At 38.7% G+C, this 23896-nt stretch overlaps 1 protein-coding gene across 4 annotated transcripts; it reads left to right on the forward strand.

The window, feature by feature from the left end:
* The first annotated feature begins 193 nt into the window (after window positions 1-193).
* On the forward strand, window positions 194-23481 carry ARL5A (ADP ribosylation factor like GTPase 5A). 4 transcript variants are annotated; one of them, XR_005586283.1, is made up of 7 exons: window positions 194-532; window positions 3174-3234; window positions 5880-6027; window positions 8105-8188; window positions 15871-16022; window positions 17458-17788; window positions 23096-23481. XR_005586283.1 is itself a non-coding variant. In XM_039495180.1 (7 exons), exons 2-7 carry the CDS (start codon window positions 2322-2324, stop codon window positions 17504-17506), a joined length of 546 nt encoding a protein of 181 aa, XP_039351114.1. In that variant the 5' UTR covers window positions 194-532; window positions 2261-2321; the 3' UTR covers window positions 17507-18198. The 4 variants fall into 4 exon arrangements, 3 of the variants coding, with proteins under 3 accessions (XP_039351114.1, XP_039351112.1, XP_039351115.1); XM_039495180.1 differs by lacking the exon at window positions 23096-23481 and adding an exon at window positions 2261-2373 and having other exon boundaries at window positions 17458-18198; XM_039495178.1 differs by lacking the exon at window positions 23096-23481 and having other exon boundaries at window positions 17458-18198.
* Window positions 23482-23896: the final 415 nt, after the last annotated feature.

The raw sequence follows: 23896 nt of genomic DNA on the forward strand, positions 1-23896 counted from the left end.
CCCAGCCTCCAGCGAGGCTGCCCGTGCTGCAGGCGGAGCGCGCGCGCCGGCTTGTTCAGCACCCTGGGGCCGCTAGGGTAAAATGAGTCACGTGAACGTCTCTTCCCATTCGCGGAACTCGCCCACTAGGGGGCGGGCCGTGGTATGCAAATGATTCTTTAATAGCGTCACGCCCCTCTCTCGTTCGCTCGGCCCTTCGGGTGGATGGTGGCCCGGAGGAGCCACTCGCTGTGTTTTATCCCCCCCCTGAAGCCGCGGTCGGAAAGGCGAATCGGGAAAGGGAGCTGGGCTGGTGGCGATGTCCGTGAGCGGGGGCTGCCCGGCCAGGAGTGCGCAGCCCCAGCGGGCCCGGCGCGGCCTCAGCCTACCACCTCCTCGCGTAGCGCGGGACAGGGGCCGGGACTGAGCCGCCCTGGGCCCAGCAGGGCGAGCAGCCGCGGAGCCCAGAGGAGACGGGCGCTGCCGCGGGGCCGGGGCCGCCCGAGGATGGGAATCCTCTTCACCAGGATCTGGAGGCTGTTCAACCACCAGGGTGAGGGGCTCGGCGGGGGCGGGGGCGGGGGGCTCTCCTGGCCCGGCGGAGGGAGCGGGGCCCGCTGTGGCTGTGTCGGGAGCAGTGATCCGGGCAGGCCGGCTCCGAGCTCGGGCTCGCTCCGTTTACGTGTCACGCTCGCCGCCCGCACCCAGGGCAGGTGCTCCGTGGAACCCAGCGCTCCTGCGGCATCATCAGGGCGCCGCCCGCCGCGGGAGCGGGAGCGGAGCAGGCTGGGCTCGTGGGGCCGAGCCGGGCTGACCCGAGTCCAGGTTCCCTGTCGAAGTGCTGAGGCGTCCGGGGCGCAAGAGCGAGCGGGAGGCGCTCTCGTGTCCCAGCTGGGACTCAGAAGCGCTTGCGGCGAGCGGAGGGGGTCACTCCTCATACCGCAGCTGCGTTCACAAAAGAGCGAAAAGTGTCAGAAAGCAGCACTGGGTCGCTCCGTTCCTCTTCTGCTCTGGTTACATTTGATTGTAATTTTTTCCCTAAAAGGCAAGCACCGGCTCAAGAAATAACCTGTATCATTAACTTCTTTGTACCAAGCGTGCTCTGATTGTATTAGTAAACTTGTTTCTCTACATCTTTGTAGTAGTGACGTTTGCCTTAATGAGTCTACAAAACCTAGTTTAGTTTTTACGTTTAGGAAAAAAATGCTCTGTGAAGATCAAGAGGCCAAGAGATGAATTATTTAAGTATGAACCAAATACAACTTCTTATGGTGCCACATAACGTTTCCTTCCTTTATCTGAATATCTTGTGTTCCACAGTAGTTCTCTGTTAATTAACAGGCTTTTTCATGGCTTGTTTTTATTTTTTATCTTTATTTACAGTATTTGGCTTTCAATTTGTGTGTTGTTTAAAAAAAAAAAAAAGCTGGACTATGTAGGGAGCATTAGTGACACTGGTAGCCATGACTAATATGTAACTGAGATTCTTAGCAGCATTGGGTGGAGGGAAATAGCAGCCAAAAAAGGTATCTCATAAATATTTCACTCATCCCCAAATTTATAAAACTTATTTTTAACATCAATATTATAATTGCAATAACATACATACCATCATACCATACTGCTGAGTATGCTCTGTCAGATCTTGTTGCTTAATGTAAGTTTTATTAGGGACAGTCAGTAAGTCTTAATAGCTGTCATGAAAACTGCTTATTTTAGAGAGAATATATTTTGTTCCTAATTCACCGAGCCCGGGACCCGCGGACCTGCCGCAGGCAGGAGGCAGGCTCCCCGGGAACGCAGGAACAGCGGACGGGCGGCGGCCGCGACGCGGCGGCGTGCGGGCGGCGGGCGGGCGGCCCGGCAGCCGCCGCGCGTCATGCCTGCGAGGTCCAGCTGCGGGCGAGCGCCGCAGCCCGCGCCCCTCGCGGCAGGTGCGGTCAGTCTGTCCGCGTGGTGGTCCTCCTCCACCTCCATGGGCGGGCGGCAGGTCCACCGGCCCAGCCTGCCGCCCCCTAGATTTGGCCGCCCCAGGCAACAGCTTGGTTTGCTGGTGCCTAGAGCCGCCCCTGTTCCTAATGCCACTTTCTTCTGAAAGATCTCTAATATCACATAAAATGCATGTTAACTTTTCTGTAAGTAGAATTTGTAAGCTCCTTTAAAGTTGCTTTTCAAATGAATTTATAAAACTTTATACATACATGCTGAATGGTGGCCCCCATAGTCAGAGCATTATCCATTCAGCACAGAAACTTTTAAACCCCACTTTTTTGTCTTTAAGGTCTTGCAATATCCAGCTCCACTACAGGTCTTCTGCTCCAAGTGATTTCCTAGCATCCAGTATGCTGGCGACATCACACCTGAAACAGAAGCGCCTACTTACAGGGGGGTCAGGTAATCAGCCATTTTTTTTTTTTTTTTTTACAATATTGTGCAGTTATGCCAAGTAATTAAAATTTGAATTTATACCCTCTGGGCAATAAAATAGCTCTTCAGAACCACACAATATTGATTAAAAACAAAAAGGCACTTATGTGACCCTCTGTTATAGAACAAATGCAGCCATAATGGGAGGAATTACTGCTGTGGTTGAGGTTTGGGTATACTTCAGTGGCTTGAATTTTAGCATGTTTGTGGACCACTTGGGCAAAAGAATACCCTTGCTCACACTGATGAGCCCTTACTCACATGTGCATTCTCTTTGAAGTCAATAAAATTGAGTAAAGTTGTGTACTTTAGCCCATGGTAAGTAGCTCCCAACAATACTACTTCTTCAATTTGCATTTTGGTAAATAGGAAATAAGAGATGCTGAATGAATATAAATAGTTGGTTGAGGTTGGCATTTGGTTTCAAAATGAATTTGCTTATAAGAGGCTCCAAAAAAATGATCAAGGCCCAATTGTGCTGTGTGCTATACAAATGTATAGTAATACAGTCCCTGTCTGAAGGACTTAATTTAGTTAAGAGAAGACTCAACAACTAGGTGTTACAAAAAATAGAGGGAAGACAGCAAAAGCAGTGATAGTTCATGTTACCATGTGTCTCTATGTATATACAACATGCTTTGATGCGTGTGCTTTTTTCTTTTTAATTTAAAACAAGCACCAGTGTGAACTCTTTTTTTCTGAAAAGCACTAAAGTGTTATTAGCTACAAGTGGTAACTGTGACTTACCAATGAAATTTTTATTTCAGAGCACAAAGTAATCATTGTTGGTCTGGATAATGCAGGAAAAACAACCATCCTTTACCAGTTGTAAGTACATACTATGAATTCGCTGGCAAAAAATATTAATGTATTTTTGAGAAATCCACTCTGCAGCTTGCTCTGACTTTTCATTAACCCCCTTTGTTTCCTCACCTCTGTTTAAGAGCAGCACACTGAGCATAGGTGGTGATCGTTTCATACATAAAAATGATATGGGGAAATCCTGTTGTCTGACTGGTCAGAAAGCATCTGATTCTGGCCCATCAGCAGGGTTCGGAGCTACTTATATTTAATGAACGGTGTCATAAATATCAATACACCATAACAAGCTATGGCTGTTTGCTGGTCAGAATTCAGGACCTTAATGGCATTTATAATATGTAACCACTGTGATGTCTGGGACGACCAGTATGCAGAAAGTTCCTGAGATTCGTACATTTTTGTGGAAGTATTGTTACTACCTAATGCCTAAAAGTCAGCCAGCAATGGGGCCCTGGGGTAAGTTTCATGTTAGTAAAAGCTGTTTGTGTTGAAGATTAGAGGTAGTTTGGTCAACCAATCCATGTTACAGGGTTTTTTGTTGTTTGTTTGTTTGTTTGTTTGTTAAATGTTCTCACTTTTTTCTCTCTTACTTAATTGGCCTCTCAAACAACTCCCACTCGAACTCCCACCTTTTCAGTGTGTGTGTGTGTCCCCACTATATGTTCCATTCTATGCATCCGAAGAAGTGGGCTGTAGCCCACAAAAGCTTATGCTCGAATAAATTTGTTAGTCTCTAAGGTGCTACAAGTACTCCTGTTCTTTTTGCGGATACAGACTAACATGGTTGCTACTCTGAAACGTATCTTTTCACAGTTAGCACTTCAGTATTTTGAAAACTGATTTAGTTGGGGATTGATCTTGCTTTGAGCAGGGAGTTGGACTAGATGACCTCCTGAGGTCCCTCCCCACCCTGATATTCTATGAAAACTCTTTTGACTCAATCCCTGTTGTTGTCTAGGTTACACCATAAGCTTATGTTTTTGGATTTTGTTCAAAATAGATGTATTTATAACTCTTTTAATGTTGTTTTGTTTGAAACTCAAAGCCCATGCAGTATTTGCAACCTCAAAGTACATTAGCACAATAAAAGCCAGAAAATAAAACTGACTCAGTTATTATCATTGTTCAGACAGAAAAAAATGCAAACCCCCCATACATTATGAAAAGTAAAATCAATTTCCCTAATTCTATAAATGTGTGTAATTAGGAACACAAGTAAAGAGAGTATATCTAAATATACATAATATATATGACCTGAGTATGTCCTGTTTTTTTAAAAATTTAGTTTTAAATATGAATTTCAACCAAAAGTGTCTTGCTCTGTCATTTTCTTTATTCCCTTCTAGCTCTTGCTGTACTCCTTCTAATCCTTCTGTTCTGTCCCTGCCCTTATTTCATCTTCCTTAAAAATGTATGTTATGATGAAATCACTTATTACGTGCTGCTATACCACCGGGCAGTGGGGATTCTTTCCCAGAATACTACTGCTGGATTCTATTCAAATAATGTTCTAGTGTTTCAAGACTCAAATCTCTCTTCACGCAACCGAAGACTTAGAAGAAATTCGAAAACTTTAGACAGTCTTTTTATTTTTGTCAAGTGCACTGGTCAGTTTATGGAAACAATAGCAGTCATAAGCAAGTTCTTGAAAATGCTTCATTTTCCTTGAAAATGTTTGTGTGGGCAGTACTGCAATACATTTCATTTACTTTGAATCCCTCCATTGGATACTCATGGATACTGCTTCTAATGTGTTACTTTGGTTGTCGTGGCAACAAAGTCCATCAGTTGATGTACTGAGTAGATTTAAAACAGTATTTTAAAATATCTTGTTTTTTCCTCAGAACATTTTCTTTTTTAACTTAAGTGGTTTTTGACTTATGGGGGCAGGTTTAGGCAAAGGGAGGAGGAGAACTGATATAGTATATTGGGCTGGGGTTGTCTTGTTTTTTTAAATTTTTTTTCCAGCAATCCTTATAAATCAAGTGTTTAGCAACATTCTTTTTATTTCAGAGTTGGAGTAGAATAATTATTCTCTCTCAGATTGAGCTACAGGGTGCCAAGTTTCATTGGGGGGGCGGGGAATTGACTTTTTTCTACCCATCCTTAAGCAGTGGAAGCCTTTAAAACAGAATAAAAAAGAAGTGCTCTTTGAGGGCTTGTCTACACTACTGCGCGGGGTCGATCTAAGATTCGCAACTTCAGGTACGTGAAGTTGACATACTTAGATCTACATACCGCGGTATCTGATGCTCTCCAGTCGACTCCGCTTGTGCTTCTTATTCTGATGGAGTACCGGAGTCAACGGGAGAGCGCTCATCGGCAGGTAGTGTAGACAGGTCTAATCTGGCAGGTAGTGTAGACAAGCCCTAGTTTTATAGTTGCTGATAGTGCAGGTTTGTTCACTGGAAGTCAAACAGTAAATCATTCATCTGCTGTTTCTTTTCTTCACCCCACCCCTTCTCTTGCATCAAGGAATGCCTACCACAATTCTGCAGATGAGTCTTCCAGTCTGAGACAACTGTCCATTTTAGTTTTTGGATGGGCCAATTTTGTGGTCTAGTATGTGTGACAGTGCATCTCCAAATACAGTTGACTTTTGTCAATATTGCATATGCAGTTTTTGATCTGTCATTCTTTTCCTTTTGTAGTTCTATGAATGAAGTGGTGCATACTTCTCCTACGATAGGCAGCAATGTAGAAGAGATAGTGGTTAATAACACACGTTTTCTAATGTGGGATATTGGAGGGCAAGAGTCTCTTCGATCTTCATGGAATACTTATTATACAAACACAGAGGTAAGAGTTTATTCCCTATTGGAAGATCTGTTCTTAAAAAGAATTAAAATAACATCTTTATGAATAATCCAAGAGGCAGTTTGGTTAACTAAAGTTTATATCTTACTCCATTTCAAATATTATTGTAGCACTTGTAGACATTCTGGATGCTTGTATTTCAATTTGTATGTCCTCTCCTTAGCATGCTGTTCCAGTTCACACCTATATATTCCATAAGCTACATAACAAAACAGTATAATTTCATGAGCCAGAAACTAACGATCAAAAAAAGTAAGAACTTTTCCATGTAATGTACCCTCTTTAAAAAAGAATAATCTCGTGAAAATTCCCCTTATGCTTTTCACAGACAATCTTAATCAGGCACAAAACCCACACTGAACTCTTTCAACATATACATCACCAATATTCATGCATCTTTAACTAAGAAAAGTACATAATTGGTGATATCAGAAACTATATGTAGTTAAATTGGAACCTTTGCTGCATTGTCAAGATTGTCCATTCCTCCCAACATGTTTTCCTTCAGTGCTAAATGTTCTGTACTGTGCCCCTGGACCAAATAATGTAGAAACTTAGCTTCTGAAAAATGATTTAATCATCAGAAAAACTGTAACTGTTTGGCCATTTTCAGGTGTTTCAGATGTACATGTAACTCTAGATTTCCTGTCTTCCAACTGCATGCTTTTACTTGACATAGGTGTTGGGGAGGGCATTTGTGTGACCGTAGCACAGACTACCCACTTTCCCTTTTAAAATAATTGCTAGTCATTTCATTGAAAATAGCAGGGCAGGTGGGGGAAGGAATTCGGCGAATGAGTGTGCTTTTCTTTTTGTAAGAGTATATCATATTACAGTCAATGGGAATTGGGTGTCTCTGTGCCACTGAAAATCTAACCCTAAAATTGTAGTTGATTAAGGATGAAATCCTGACCTCCTTGAAGTCCGTGGGACCAGGATTTCACCCTAAATGCTTACCGAAACGTAAGAAACAGTTGTTCAGTTAAAATGGGCAAAAGTGAAATCCAAAACCATGATAACAGAGCAGGCTTCCTGAATTGTAGAAATAAACAATTTAAAGAGGACTTAAATAAAATAATCAAGAATTTTGCATGCCAAATTTATTAGTATACAAACTTAAACATAAATTACAAATGTTTTTAATACTAGAATTATCAACAAACCATTGATTTCTGGACAGAATTGTAATGTGCATATGAGTAGGGCTCTACCAAATTCACAGTCCATTTTGGTCAATTTCACGGTCCTAGGATTTAAAAAAAGCAAATTTCATGATTTCAGCTACTTAAAACTGAAATTTCATGGTGTTATAATTGTAGGGGTCCTGACCCAAAAGGGAATTATGGGGGGTCGTGGTATGGCGGTTGTGATATTCCTACCCTTACTTCTGCACTGCTGCAGACGGCGGCGCTGCCTTCAAGAGTTGGGCACCTGAACAGCGGAGGCTGCTCACCAGGAGCCAGGCTCTGAAGGCAGGGCTGCCGCCAGCAGCAGCGCAGAAGGAAGGACGACAGAGTATGGTATTGCCACCCTTACTTCTCGCTGCTGCCTGCAGAGCTGAGCCGTTTGTCAGCAGCCGCCACTCTCTGGCCACCTAGCTCTGAAGGCAGCAGCGCAGAACTGAGGATGGCATGGTATGGTATTGCCACCCTTACTTCTGCTCTGCTGCTGGTGGGGTGCTGCTTTCAGAGCTGGGCGCCCAGCCCACAGCTGCTGCTCTCCAGCCACCCAGCTCTGAAGACAGCACAGAATTAAGGGTGGCAATACTGAAACCTCCCTAAAATAACCTTGACTTCCTGCAACTCCCTTTTGGGTCAGGACCCCCAATTTGAGAAACTTTGGTCTCCCCCTTGAAATCTGTATAATATAGGGTAAAAGCACGCAAAGACCGGATTTCATGGTCCATGACGTGGTTTTCATGGCTGTGAATTTAGTAGGGCCCTACCTATGAGGGAGGAAGTTAACAGTTTGCTTATGACCCAGAGTGCATATCTACTAAACTTGTTTAAGAGTCTGCACACTATATATTTGTTTACTGATCATTTTTTACCCTTTAAAGTTTGTCATCATTGTTGTGGACAGCACAGACAGAGAGAGAATTTCTGTAACTAAAGAAGAACTTTATAAAATGTTAGCACATGAGGTGAGTCTTGGTTGTTTTTAACATTTTTGGTGAATATTTACTACTCTTTCTTTCTCACAAATAAATAGCATGCAAATGTATTATTTACCTAACATGCTTGGCTATTTGTAAATATATTTACAAATAGCCAAGCAAGTCTGACTCTTCTTTTTGTTTTTCCTCTCTCGTTTCCCTACTACAACATAACTTTTTTTTAAAAAAAACTTTTTATTAAGGCAAACTTACAATAAAACATTAACATGCTACATCATACATTGCTTATTCAAGATCAAATTAATATTAAAAAAAATCTGGCTAATGTTTGTGGCATGTCGGCTGGGAAGCCCTCTTCTGAATATGCTAAAAAGGGAGCTGAGATTTCTAAATACCTGTCCTCTTTTTAGCCCTTCTCTTGGCTACATACTTGTTATGAAAGATTTTTCCTTTACAAGGACAGTCCATATTTTACTGTACCACAATTTCATAAGAAATCATATTTTTCCAATAATGTGCAATACTAATTCTTCCTGCTAACAGTGAAAGATAAATTAATTTGTCATTCTGTTGGAAAATGTGTATCCTCTGCCAGAGCACTAGCGTTCTCTAGGAAGCTGATATTTTGTCATAGATGAATCTCTCTAATGATGTCCTCCCAAACTGTCTAATTTCTGGATACAACCACCACATGTGCAAATATATTCCCCTTTCCTTGCAACCCCTCTAACAGAGCACCTCCCTACTATCAAAGATATGATGGCATCTGACTCCAGTTAAGATCCATCTATATTGTATAACAATTTTCTTTTAACTACACAAAATGAAGATGTACACCACTACCTCGATATAACGCCACCCGATATAACACGAATTTGGATATAACGCGGTAAAGCAGTGCTCTGGGGGGGTGGGGCTGCACACTTCGGTGGATCAAAGCAAGTTCAATATAACACGGTTTCACCTGTAACACGGTAAGATTTTTTTTGGCTCCCAAGGACAGCGTTATATCGAGGTAGAGGTGTATATCCTCTTTCCCATATAGAGATCCTCTCTTCCAGATCAGTTTCTTTGTTCAAATTCTGCTTTAGACCAACTTCATTCCTGACACCGATGTCCTTTCCCTTAGCTACTTCCATTAATAATCACGAATTTATCCCTAGGAAATATAAGTGATTGATTATTGTGGGTAAGAGCTGAGATTACTCAGATTTAGATAGCTGTTCCTGGGTCCTGACTTGAAATTCTACCGAGAAATATGTAATAATGTAAATAGTATAAAGATCCTGTGTTTTCAGTTTTTATAAGTCAAACATTTTACTGTGAAATCTGGATACAGGATGGCTTATCTAGACCTTTAACTACATTTGAGGAATTGTCCCAGGAGCAAGCTGGAACAAAAGGTTTAATTTCTCAGAGATGTACAAGTTTGACTGAAAAAGATCTTGATAAAAAATATAACTATTTTAAGAAATCTTTTTTAAGATCACAACATCGTGCAGAAAAAGTGACTCTCTTCTATACAGTAAAGTAAATTCAAGAAAATGTATGTCTGTAGTGTATGACAGAATTCTGAATGCCTGACTTGGAAAGCACATAACTATTAGCTGGATGACTAAACCTCCTGTCTGGAGGTAGATACAGAGCAGGGTGGAGGGTATCCCAAAGTCCAAGGGCAGCACTTATATGAACCCATCCATGGCTGCTGGAAAATACCAGGGTCCTGTCCCCACACCTTGATTAGGGGTTCCATCTTTTTATTTTTTTTTTATATAATATCTCTCTCTATCTATCTATCGCTAGCAGAGAACAGCCAGAACACTGATCTATCACTTCAGAAGTCTTGGCTGCTGCAAGCAGAGGAGGGTAGAGAAACAGAAAAGGTTTCCATTACTCAGTTCCTTCCCCGTTCCCTCCCACTTTTCTTTTTTTTGAATGGGGTCAGAATTGTTTTCCATGTTGAATAACTCAAGCTTCTTTCTGTCCAACAAATAGCTTAGTCTTGTAGTTTTACTTAACAAAACATAACCAAAAGATGGGAGGGGGGTTACCAGTGGAGTTCCTCAAGGTTCGGTTTTGGGTCCGATTTTATTTAATCTATTTATCGCTGACCTCGGAACCAAAAGTAGGAGTGGGCTGATAAAGTTTGCGGATGACACCAAGTTGGGAGGTATTGCCAATTCGGAAAAGGATCGGGATATCCTCCAGGGAGATTTGGATGACCTTGTAAACTGAAGTATTAGTAACAGGATGAAATTCAATAGTGAGAAGTGTAAGGTTATGCATTTAGGGATGACTAACAAGAATTTTAGTTATAAGCTGGGGACGCACCAGTTGGAAGTAACGGACGAGGAGAAGGACCTAGGAGTCCTGGTTGATCGTAGGATGACTGAGTAGGCAATGTGATGTGGCCGTTAAAAAAGCTAATGCGGTCTTGGGATGCATTAGGTGAGGTATTTCTAGTAGAGATAAGGAGGTGCTAGTCCTGTTATATAAGGCGTTGGTGAGACCTCATTTGGAGTATTGTGTGCAGTTTTGGTCTCCCATGTTTAAGAAGGATGAATTCAAACTGGAACGGGTACAAAGAAGGGCCACTAGAATGATCTGAGGAATGGAAAGCCTGTCGTATGAAAGGAGACTTGAGGAGCTCGGTTTGTTTTCATTAACCAAAAGACGGATAAGAGGAGATATGATTGCACTCTTTAAATATATCAGAGGGATAAATACCAGGGAAGGAGAGGAATGATTTCAGCTCAGTGCTAATTTGGACACGAGGACAAACGGATATAAATTGTCAGTCAGGAAATTTAGGCTTGAAATTAGACGAAGGTTTCTAACCATCAGAGGAGTGCAATTCTGGAGCCTACCGAGGGAAACAGTGGGGGCGAAGGACCTCCATGACTTTAAGATTAAGCTGGATAAGTTTATGGAGGGAATGGTATGATAGGATAACGGGTTTAGTCAATAGGTCAATAACGTGCCACACTGGTAATTAGTACAAAGGGTCAATGTTGGGATATTGTTAGCCTTTTCCAGAGGGTCTGGCTGGAGAGTCTTGCCCACATGCTCGGGGTTCAGCTGATCGCCATATTTGGGGTCGGGAAGGAATTTTCCTCCAGGGTAGATTGGCAGTGGCCCTGGAGGTTTTTCGTCTTCCTCCGAAGCATGGGGCAGGGGTCGCTTGCTGGTGGATTATCTGCTACTTGAAGTCTTTCTTTAAATCATGATTTGGAGCATTCAGCAGCAGAGTCAAGGGAGAGAATTAGTTCAGGAGTGGGTGGATCAGCTTATGTGGCCTGCATCTTGCAGGAGGTCAGACTAGATTATCATAATGGTCCCTTCTGATCTTGGATTCTATGATTCTATGATACTTAGACTTGGAGAGGTTTTCTGTGAGCTGACTCAAAAAATAAAATTGAGTAATCTGATTCTTTCTAAAAATATTGGGAATATTTTGAGTACTGAAAATGAATTAAAAGAATAAAATTGACAGAAAACATTAAAACAACTTACAAGGCTGTGGGTAAATATTGAAGCCCTAGAAAGATAATTAAATAATTCATATGTGATAATTGACTAAACACAAACACAGTGTATATCTCTTTCTCTAGTGAAACCACAGAAGAAAACTTTGATAAAGGAGACAAATGAGACCAATATAATATTTCTAAATGAAAATACCACAAATGATTCAGATGCTACTAATCCTGCCACTGAGTCATGTTTGGCCTTAGTCAAGCTGTTTCACTTCTCTCTTCCCTATATGACAAATTGAGGTGATACCCACCAACCTCAAGAGATCATAGCAGATTACATATGAACCTCAGATATGAACACCTTGGGAATGGAGGTTGTTCATAACTCTGAAATGTTCATAACTGAACAAAATGTTATAGTTCTTTCAAACGTTTACAACTGAACATTGACTTAATACAGCTTTGAAACTTCTTTGCAGAAGAAAAATGCTGCTTTTAACCATCTTAAATTAAATGAAACAACCTTGGAAACAGTTTCCTTACCTTGTCTAAAAAATTTTTTTTAAACTGTCCCTTTATTTTGTTAGTAGTTTACATTTAACACAGTACTGTATTATATTTGCTTTTTTTTCTATCTCTGTTGCCTGATTGTGTACTTCTGGTTCCAAATGAGGTGTGTGGTTGACCAGTCCGTTTGTAACTCTGGTGTTTGTAGCTCTGAGGTTCTACTGTATTGCTGCTTGCTTAAGGGAATACTGTCAATTTGATTTTGTTGTAATTTAATCAATTAAAATATATACTTTCTTATATAGCATTCGGATAATAAAAATCCGTAAATGCTTAATGTTAGCAGAATAAACAACTCTATGTTTAGGAGAGTCTTTTGAGCAGGCTGAGAGTAACAACACCAAACCTGTCTAGAACCTCTGCCTCCCCTTTGTCAGTATAGTCAGTTGCTTACCAGTAATAGCAGAAGAGGTGAAATGGATCAAAAACATTTTAGGGCTTAAGGACAGCAGTGCATTAGGAACTGTCTATACTCACATCATTGATAAATGCACAAAGTTTAAAAAAAAGAATAAAAAGAACTGGTAAGAATAAAACCAAATTTTCCTCTAATCTCTTTCATGTATAGTAGTAACTTTAGTGATTACTTGTAGAATTAATAGGTACAAACACTTCAGGTGGAAATGTGACTTGCAAATTAACAATGTCCTTTTAAAAACAGTTATTTTCAGGCCTGAAATTGTACTGTACATGTGTCATGTTTTATTAAAACTTTAATATTCGAGTTAAAGGCTTTTATTCTCCCCATGGTACCTTCTTCCCTCACACCTCATGGAATTTATAAAAGATGAATGTTTCTTAAAAAGTTGGATCTTCCCAGGCACTACATGTTAAGATTAGTGGCAAGGTGGTCTTTTGTTGTATGATAGGCTAATAGAGCATTAGGCCATGATCCCTCATTGTGTATCAGATTGGCAGACAGCTGCACCTGCATGAAGTATCATTGAGGCTCTGCAGTGATGCAGCAGTCTGCCCACACACTACAGGATGGCAGCCTTAGTTTCTACTAAGGATATGTAGTAACTTAAAGTCTGATGTAACTGAGGTTCATTTACCTGTTTTCTCTTGTAAGTGGTTCCAATTTGTGTTGAAAATTTTAATTTAATAAATTTAAATTTCTGATTATATTTAAGGTTTTAGGTTTACTAAATGTAAAACTGGCATTAATGTGGAGTAATAAGATGAAATATAGCCACATAAAAATACAGAAATGTGTACAAAGTAATCAGGTGGCACAATATAGGCCATGCTGAAGATCAGCACTATGATATTTTTATAACTAAATGTCCTCTATTAGTAGAGGGGGGAGGGAAAAATATTTCATCCAAAAACCAAAATGTCATTGTAAGTGCTCATGGTATTCTGCTCTTGTTTGCTCTTAAATATTTCTATAGTTCTTCCTTTAACTTTGACCTCTATTTGGTAGTCCACAAATGAGATTTCAGTATTTAACTCTGACAGATTAATCTATCATCTATTTGTTTATGACTGATGGTGTGATTGTGGGTGAAAGCCAGAAGAGAGGTAACTTAGTTCTTTGAGAAGAACTAAATGTAATATTAGGTGCCTATCAAATGCAAGGCAAAACTCAAAAGTTTTGCTATTGCATCAGGTGTTTTCTAACTGGTTTTCATGCAATACTTTTAGGCAAGAATATGACTTCAAAAAGGAAATTGGGGGAGGAGGAGTGGAAGAACCGTTTTCACTATGAGAAGGAAGAAGTCAGATGTCTCGTGACATATGGTAGAATTTATTATGAGGCCAGTGCTCCTTGCTCCATATTAGCTTGCTATTTGAGTTTAAATGCAACATCAGTGAAACAGTTGTCATGAGGTTCAGCGGCTGCTTGATCCAAAATGCACTATATCAGTTATATACCGTGATGAAATTGCATGCTACAATCAGCAACTTCTGCAGTATCTAGTCTGTTGCATTTAGAATATGTAGTGGTTGTATAATATTTAATTTGTAGTTAAATAAGGAAGCTTTAGTATTGCTTATACAAATTTTGAGGGAAAACTAGAACTTTAAACAATGTCAGCTTCATTGGCTTGTCACAATTATCAGACAGTTTTTTTGCTTTAGGAGCATCAATCCAGTAGTGACTATATGACTTTGTTAACTCAATGTCTGACATAATTAACATCTGTTTGCAGTGTTGTTGTAGCTGTGTTGGTTCCAGGGTATTAGAGAAACAAGGTGGGTGAAGCCATAGCTTTTATTGAGCCAACATTCTGTTGGTGAGAGAGACAAGCTTTTAAGTTTTCACAGGTCTTCAGGTCTAGAAAAGGTACTCATTGTCACAGCTAAATACAAGGTGGAACAGATGGTTTAGCATAAGTAGTTAACACTTATCTGTTATAGAAGGGTCTGGTGCTGCTTTCAGTTGGGAATCTATGGGGGGCTTGCTTAGGATGATGAAGTTGGAAGGTTGTTTTGAAGGCCAGATGAGGTGATTCAGGAAACATTTCTTTCAAGATGTGGCCCCTATCTGCATGGGCTGGAGCTTGGGCTCTGAAGCCTCGGGAGTGGTATAGTCTTGAGACCCCAAGCTCCAGCCTGAACTGCAACTTCAAAACGCTGTCTACTGCTATTTTTTTAGAGCACTAGTGTGAACCTTGCTAGCCTGAGTTTGACGCTGGGTGGGAGGCTCACTCCAAAATGCTGTGTAGACATGATGTTTGTTTTGTGTGAAATGCTAGTGCAGATAATGCACCTTGTCCATGAGCCCTTGAATGAACTGGTGATCCACTGTGGATCTATAATAGATTTTAAAGGTGGAAAAAACTCTAAACAAAATGACAAATGTTTCCATTGCCAATCAGAAACTGATAGACTAGCAGTTGCTCTTATATTTTGTAAGTTTCAGTTATACTTAGAAACACAGGCAACATGTTTTCATTACGGATTTTGAAACCTTTTCAAAATTCTAAAAGCAGAATGTGTGTTGGCACTTAAGTGAAAGATGCATGCACAAATGTTTTCAATATCATAAAAAGAACAGGAGTACTTGTGGCACCTTAGAGACTAACAAATTTATTTCAGCATAAGCTTTCGTGGGCTACAGCTCACTTCTTCGGATGCATAGAATGGAACACACAGACAGAAGATATTTATACATACAGAGAACATGAAAAGTGGAAGTAGCCATACCAACTGTCAGAGGCCAATCAATTGAGATGAGCTATCAGCAGCAGGAGAAAAAAAACCTTTGAAGTGATAATCGAGATGACCCATAGAAGGTGTGAGGAGAACTTAACCTGGGGAAATAGATTCAATTAGTGTAATGACCCAACCATTCCCAGTCTCTGTTTAAACCTAAGTTAATTGTATCTAAGTTGTATATTAATTCGAGTTCAGTCTCTTTGGAGTCTGTTTTTGAAGTTTGTTTTTTTTGTTGTTGCAAAATTGCCACCTTCAAGTCAGTCACTGAGTGGTTAGAGAGGTTGAAGTGTTCTCCCACTGGTTTTTGAATGTTATGATTCCTGATGTCAGATTTGTGTCCATTTATTCTTGTGTAGAGACTGTCTGTTTGGCCAATGTACATGGCAGAGGGGCATTGCTGGCACATGATGGCATATACCTAATTTGACTCTGAGAAATCAGTGAAATCCTAATAGATAAATAATTAATCCTCTAAACTTTTCTCTCTCTCTTCCTCTGTAGGACTTAAAGAAAGCAGGTTTGCTTATTTTTGCTAACAAACAAGATGTTAAAGAGTGCATGACGATAGCTGAAATATCCCAGTTTCTGAAACTAACTTCAGTTAAAGATCACCAGTGGCATATCCAAGCATGCTGTGCTCTAACTGGCGAGGGGTAAGAATTCTTCTTGGGAATACTTTCTGAATAATTTTGGTACCTGTATCGTGGTATACATAGTCTGTTGTTTGACATACATCCCCTAGCACACCTATGCATTCTGAGACCTGACTCTCAAGGCAACATTAAAAAGGATATCCTTTTAAACATGAATTCTTCTTAGGGCCCTGTATTAAATTCAGCAACATATAGAACATTCAAGGAAAAACCAAAACCTGCCCCAGAGATGTAGTACCACTGGGAAATAACTGTCATGTACTGTGAAGAGATACTGTTCATTACGTGTATGGGTTGTTTAGCTTTTTAAAAGGTGTAACTCACCTCACTTGTCTTTGTTAAAGCACACAGCAGTGGCAGTTATATGGCAGGTTACAATGAAAAGCAGCTATGTCTGTTAAGCAAGCATGTGTTCTCTGTATGTGAACCAGGGAGTTAAGAAACCTTTATCTATTTTTCTGGTATTGTCACTGAAATAAACAAACTAAAAGAGAGAGAGACCAAGGTGACTTGAAGACAAATTTTAATGCTAAGTCTCCAAAGTGATACATTTTAAAATTATATTCAAAAAGAGCATTTAAAATTTGACAATGTCAATTGAGTGCATTCATATTGGAGGTTATTTGGGAGAATTGTAGTGGTATCCTGAAAGGCTCCATTACTGTTCTCTTTTAGGTTGTATAGTCATGTCTAGCTCAGATGGAATTTAAGTTGGCTCAGTAATCTAGTTTCTTGTTAACATATAAACCCACAACCTATCTGATACTCTTGGAAGTCAGCAGAGTAGTGATGGTTCAGATGGGTACAGAGACTGACCTGACCCTAGATGTGGTCATATCAGGTCACTGTGGGGGCATATTTAGGCTTGGCAGAATTCAATTTTTACTTTATCATTTTGAGGGATAATATCAATGTTTATTTTTAAGATTTTTTTCATATTTCTATCGATTTTTAAGAGTTCACAGTTGCAGTGAATTATGGGGGGGTCAGGCAGTAATTATTTAATAGTTGATGCTGAGATTCAAAAAGTTTTGTTAAAGCTGTATAACCATTAAAACACAAATCACCAATAGCACATCAAAATATACAAAGAAAACATCCATAAATCAAACTCTAAGTTCAAGTAGCATTTTTCTTTCTTTGAATATCCATAAATTTTTATTATTGATGATATTTTTCATTGGTTTGTGTATGTATGGTGAAATCACTTGTCAACATTTACCAATTTAAAAATCTAATCCTTCCAAGCCTAGACACATTGTTAAGGGGTTGTTAGAAGTTTACAGTCTTACTTTTACTGTTGTGTAGATTGAAATGTTAAGGTTGCAGGACTTTCACAAGCACATGGTGTCTGAGTTCTGACTAAAGTTACCATGACAGAATATTTATAGTTAGTTTTTTATGCAAAAATACATATTTTAATTTTTATTTACAGGTTGTGCCAAGGACTTGAATGGATGATGTCAAGACTTAAAATCAGATGATTTTTAATGACCTCTTTGCACCGACATTGCATACAAAAGTGCTGTACCTATGGATACCTTAGTTACCTGTACCTATGGTAACCTGCAAAATTAATGGGTTAGATGTATTTATAATAAACTGATTTCAACTTTATTTTCTACACACATATATTAAGACCACCTCTTTGAAAACAGATGAAGATGAAAGCTCTAGTTTATTTTCCCATTAGTTTACTCTGAAGATAGGTTTAAAAACTGTGGTTGACGTTCTTCTCAAGATAAAGCCACTCAGGACTATGTGTGGTGAGTATGAAGTGAGAGAGAGGAATTTTTAACTTTACATTTTATATTCCAATATAACCCTCCTAGTTGAAGGTGTTGGCCTCATTATTCCAGTAAATTAGCAAGCAAATCAGTGGCATAGGTATTGACTTTCCAGTATTTTAAAAACTTGTTGAAATGTGCTACAGATACAAAAATATTTTCCTCTGTGTACTGTACATATTTGTGTATATTTATACCTCAAGTTTAGGTTATCCGAAATCTGTTCCAAGAAAAAGTGAATAACACTGAATCTCGGTGTACTCAGAATAGTACTAATGTTGAGATTGTTGACATGTCACAACTGCTTTTCCTTTGTTCTCTGTACTGCTCTAACCTTCACCAAATAATTGGTGCACCATTTCTTTATAAAGTGAAATCTCTTAAGACTAGTGGTTTTTATACTTCTCCATATATATACACTCTGCAATTAAGAATGATCACAAAAAGGGATAGTGTGTCTGAATGTGGATTTTATACTTTGTTCAGTATTGGCAACTAACTTCAATTCTTTGCTAAAAGGTAAAGAATCCAAAAAGTTAGCATTCTCATTTTGTTGGATAAGACCATTCCAAAAAATGCCTGTGTTCTGCTCTGCTTTATGCCATCATGTTGAGTATTTATGATAGATTCCTATCTAGTGGGTAAATCTTCACCATTAATAAAGGGGAAATGTCTTAGTTTTCCTTATGCAAAGAAGTGACCAAAAAAGTGTGCTAATGTTCTCACCAGAAATCTTACAGAACAGTCTATTTTGTATTGATATGTTTTCAGAGAAAGAGGATACTGACTGGTGATAATCCAAAGTTGCTGAAGTAACTATTTGTATCTGTGTATAAGAGACTGATGTGGGGGAGAGGAAAGGATACACTATTCCACTGTAAATGATGCTTGATTCTCTCCTATAGAAGTCCCTGTGAAAACTCAGAATTAAATGATGCGTCAGCATCATAATGCTGAGGCCCCAACTGAATGGTCATGATTCATAGGGAATATGCAAAGAATTATGGGAACCATGACTATCCTGTCCTTCCTATATTGGTAAATGGGAGAAGTGTGGGGGGTCCTAATATAGAAATAGTTGAGAACCACTGGTGTAAAGGATTTTGGTTCTTCATGAGTATGACAGTTGGGTGGTGTGAAATGTTGTTGGTATCATGAAATGTGAGCATAATCATAATCACAGATTTTCTGTCTTATTCTGTACATGTGTATATTTAAGTAATATTGTAAAACTAGACAAAGAAAAGTTTAAGGACAAGACCAATTTAAACCTGGTTTAATTTTTAAGGCAGTTATGAACTCATCTTTAGAAGATGAGATTGTGAAACACATCCAATTTCCATTTAATTTAGTTTAGTTCATTTGTGTACTGCATTGTATTGGTTAAAATGTTGACATAGTATTCATGGGGACAATAATGAAGACCCCTTCAAAAGTGTGTATTTAACAGCTGAGTTGTCCCAAGTATGAAATATAACTTTCTGATGTAGTCATGAAATCTCTTTTGCTAATTGGCTGATGGAGGTTCTGCTATGTCCATTTTTTAAAATTCATACATACATTTATTTACGTAAAAGGCATGCACAGAGATCAGTGTTATTAACTAACTGGTGTATTGCATAATGTGTAAATGTTTTAAGGAAAAAATAACAATGAAAAGACTGTTTTTAAGTTTAGCTGCAGGTATTTTCAAGAAACAAAAATGCATCCTTTGAACACAGAAATGAACAATTTTAGTTTTCCTGCTCTAACAAAAAATAAAATGCTGGACTTAATTACATTCATAATGTTCATCTTCAAGTACCGCAACTACTCTTTTTTTCTAGATTTTCTTTCATGCTTGAAGTGCTGTATTCTTTTGTCTGAATCGCTGTTGCTTTTAAATTGTAACTTTTTTTTATAAGATAAAAATCAGTCTTAACAGAATATGAAATGCAAAACTGTATTCATGTACAATTTTTAAAAATATTTTCTTGGAATTTGCTGTTCTTACCCTGTTCAAGTTTTTATGGCTTAAAATGTTTGCCTAATAAATAGCATGGCTGAAGGGAATCTATAAATATTTTTCTAAAGCATGACTTTTATGTCACAAACAGGGTTTGGAGACCTTCTAATGCATGTGAACTATCTTCCCTCTTCCAGGTGACGGGGAAACCATCCATTTCCATTTCTATCTCAATGCGGTAGCCAAATATCCATGTGATTTATTATTTGTGTTGAAGTAGTGGCAAGAGGTCCCCATCAGGAGTCGATATCGTATTGCATGCACAGAGCACAGCATTCACACTCAATAAATTGTTCCAGGCCCAAAGTGTTTCTAATCTAACCAACCATATACAATCTGATGGGCTTTGAGCAGCAGTGAAGCCTTAATTAAGGGTAAACTAGGCAATCCACCCACTTCTTCCTGCTACCTTCAATGTTGCATATGTGTGGTTTAGGTTTAAACTTACTTTTAAAACTAATGGTAATCCCATTTAAACAGAAAGTGAGGTTGCCTTTCTCCTCTAGTCAGGACCTGTTACTTAATATGCATGTGACTTCACCAGCATTGTATGTTTGGAGAATTGTTGATTTATAAACTGGTAATCAAGAGGGGGATATGTATGAAATTGATATGAATCTTGTGTTTATTCTTAAGTAAAATTAATCAGCTGATTATAACTATCTCTTGCTTATGATATTCATTGCACCTTTTAGAATGTGGAATTTTTTTTCAGGGGAAAAAGAGATAATCTTGAAGATGTAAGCAGGTAGTATTGTCTAGTAGTTTAGAGTGCAGGACCAGGGATAGGAGATCTGGGTTTTGATCATGGTGACCTTGAGTGATTCATTAATCTTTCCTTTGTCTCCATTCCCGTATCTAAAATGGGGATAGCAGTTACCATATCTGCCTCACTGAGGGGGTTGTGAGGCTTCATTAAAGTTTATCAAGTGCTCAGATTTAAGGCACCATACAAAATAGAATTTTTGCACCCAGATATTACAATGATGGCCTTGGCAGAAAAGTATGTAATAAGATTCTGTCTGCCTGAAGGTGTGTTAAGAGAATTTGTGCATGTTTTCCAAATTATTGTAACGTGAACTTTTACACAGAACGTGTAAGCATCTGTATGTAGTTAGTGCTTGTTGGTTTTATCCCATTGCAAACCCCTCTTTGCTCTCCATCTTAATGTGTAGCTCCTTGTTATGCATGGAGATCATAGAATCATAGATCAGAAGGGACCAATATGATCATCTAGTCTGACCTCCTGCAAGATGCAGGCCACATTAGCCGATCTCCCCACTCCATTAGCAAGCGACCCCTGCCCCATGCTTCGGAGGAAGGCGAAAAACCTCCAGGGCCACAGCCAATCTACCCTGGAGGAAAATTCCTTCCCGACCCCAAATATGGCGGTCAGCTGAACCCCGAGCATGCGGGCAAGACTCTCCAGCCATACCCTCTGGAAAAAGGTTAAGAATAACATATCATTGACCCATTGTACTAGATATCTGACTTAAGTTATAATTAACATATGTTAAGGCTTAATTCTGTACATAGAAGAAATTCTCTTTGCATATATGCTATTCCCTAATTCCATTAACTCTCTAAAGCCACTCCAGTTCTGAACAGTTAAATTAAATAGTAAGTGACACAACTTCATTTGTGCTGCTCTTGGTAATGGTCTGGAGTTCCATCTTCTCCCTGTCTTGGCTTTTATACACATTTCTTTTATATAAGCTTAACTCCCAGTTGAAATGTAGAGTCCTATATGTAACTCCTACTGAGATCAATGCCAACTGAGGGTAGTGTATGGTCTTTGGTATACAGCTTGGGAATGTGATTTTTTTTTTTTTAAGTTCATGTATGCCTCAAAATGACCTTAATATTTAAAGGTTTGCATTTCAGTTTTCCACAGATGGATATTCACAACTCAAAGGTACACTTGATGAATAATTTGTGATATGGTCTAATTGCCACTAGTATCTTGAAAAATAAATAACTGCATGTAGATTAACTCTTTAAAAAAAAAAGTTACTAGGAGACTTTTAGCATGGAGAATTTTGGAGAATAGATCAGCAATACATGCAGACATCTAGCCTCATAATTTTCATTGTACTGCAGGGAGACATGGTAGCTAAATTCCTATGCATTATGCTGAAAAAATATTCCTAATTGTACATGACTGCTAGATGTATTTGATAGACACCTACCACAATCTGTGAAGCTCAAAACTTTCTAGGTAGTAATTATTTTTCCTTATTTCATGTACTACCTCTTCTAGTAAGTTTGTGTATACTATGTTATATACATGCATCTAGCTGTGTGAACACAAGTGGAGGTGTCCCTTCCTCCCTTCCAGTTTAACCTATACTTGATGACCAATTAACATTTTTTTACACAATATTCAGAACCTTCTATACCCATACATTCCAAACATTTGAGTTTCCCACAATTATCAGTTATTGTGTAGATGTAAAGCTTATCTTGTGGGAGGGAGGGTAAGTTACTTTAACAGATCAGCTCCAGAGTATAGGAAACTGAGTTCCGATAACATTTAAGTATATGACTTAAACCCAGAAAGCAAGGAAATTTATGGTAAGAGAAGACTCATTCAAGTGTTCCTTCATATAAAAACATTTTATATGAAGGAATTTTTTTAATTGGCTACATTTAAAAAAAAAACACACAAAAAAACCCAATTGGATTGACAGTAGCAAAGTTATTACCAGTATGTCTGGAAAGCAGTTTTTCAGAGAATCCATTCAAATGAATGTGATATCAAGCCTTTAAATAGTCCATCCTTCAGTGTTATAAGTTAAGTATGGTATGGTACTGCATAAAGACAGGATAGTCTCTGTGTATTGTAATGAGGTATACAATATTGCAAATCATAATCAAATCATAATATTGTATAATTATTGAGGTGAGAAAATGCATTTAATGTAAAGAACTGAAAAAAATCTTTGTAAAGAAGCAAAAAAAGTTGCAACAAAAAGTCATTAGAAAAAAAATTGTGTCCTTCCCTTATTGGGTTTTACCAGTTGATTATTTTTATTAACATATCTAGCGTACAGAATGTTCTTATATGCATGCAAGTGCTATTTTTTTTTATTTGAAGAAAGTTTAACAGTGTCATCTAAATGACTCTTGGGTTTTGTTGTGCATTATAAGACAATTTTTTTATGCATGTACATAGGTTTTTTGAGTGTCCTTTATGATTTTAAATTTGAAGATATAATTTGTACTGAATTAACTTGAAAAGGCTGTTTCACTCAATAGACTGTAAATGATTTTTTTCTAAGCCAGTGGTTCATGCTGCTCTTGTTGAAACACTTTCCGAACAAAACACTGATGAAGTAGAGCGGTTGGAAGAAAAGGTGAAGGAGCAGATTATTCCCCTACAAAGGCATTCACAGAATGGAAAAAGTGGGAGAACCACTGCTTGAACTGTTTTATGGTCAATAAATTTTAAGATGCTGTTGTGTATGATGGGCTAATAACTACCTGAGCCATTTTAAACTCGTGTTTTTTGTTTTTTTAAAAATGCCTTTTAAAGTGTTTAACATGTCGTTGGTTGTCTACTACCTAAATTGTCTTCAAAATTCTGTCTAAATTGATAGAAATAATATGTGCAGGCCTTGTTACAAATTGGAAGTTTGGGGAATACATATATACTTAAACGAATGAACCTTACTTGCTTTGTGGTAATTTTTAAAAAAATGTGGTTAATTCAGTCTCCTTTAGCTAAATTTTTGTGTCAAATGCTTCCTAGATAGTTGAAATGATCAAGATGACCAGCTTGGAGGTTGGCAGACTCTGCTATGCCTCTTATATGCCATGTCTGGATCTCAGAGTAAATATACTAGTTTTGGCCATATGGCATTCGTGTGTTCTGCACTCCACCCTGACTCAGCTGTTTCTGGAATTCCTACTTGCATTATTGTTCCTCTAACTCCACAATGGATCTAAGTGGAGTTTTTGGTAAAGTGTAGAGAAAGCAACAAGCTAAGCTACATTTATATCTTCCATTTAGCCCAATTTCTTCTTTTTAGTACAATTAGTACAAAATTTAGTACAGAATTTAGTACAAAATTCACTCCTCC

The sequence above is a fragment of the Mauremys reevesii genome, linkage group 11 (assembly GCF_016161935.1).
Source record: "Mauremys reevesii isolate NIE-2019 linkage group 11, ASM1616193v1, whole genome shotgun sequence".
Taxonomy (NCBI): Eukaryota; Metazoa; Chordata; order Testudines; family Geoemydidae; genus Mauremys; species Mauremys reevesii.

Excerpts from the sequence above, each read along its gene's own strand:
- ARL5A (XM_039495178.1), top strand. The coding sequence starts at position 205 with ATGGTGGCCCGGAGGAGCCACTCGCTGTGTTTTATCCCCCCCCTGAAG. Across the intron at positions 533-3,173 it reads GAGGCTGTTCAACCACCAGG|AGCACAAAGTAATCATTGTT; the intron begins GTGAGGGGCTCG and ends TTTTTATTTCAG. Across the intron at positions 6,028-8,104 it reads CTTATTATACAAACACAGAG|TTTGTCATCATTGTTGTGGA; the intron begins GTAAGAGTTTAT and ends TACCCTTTAAAG.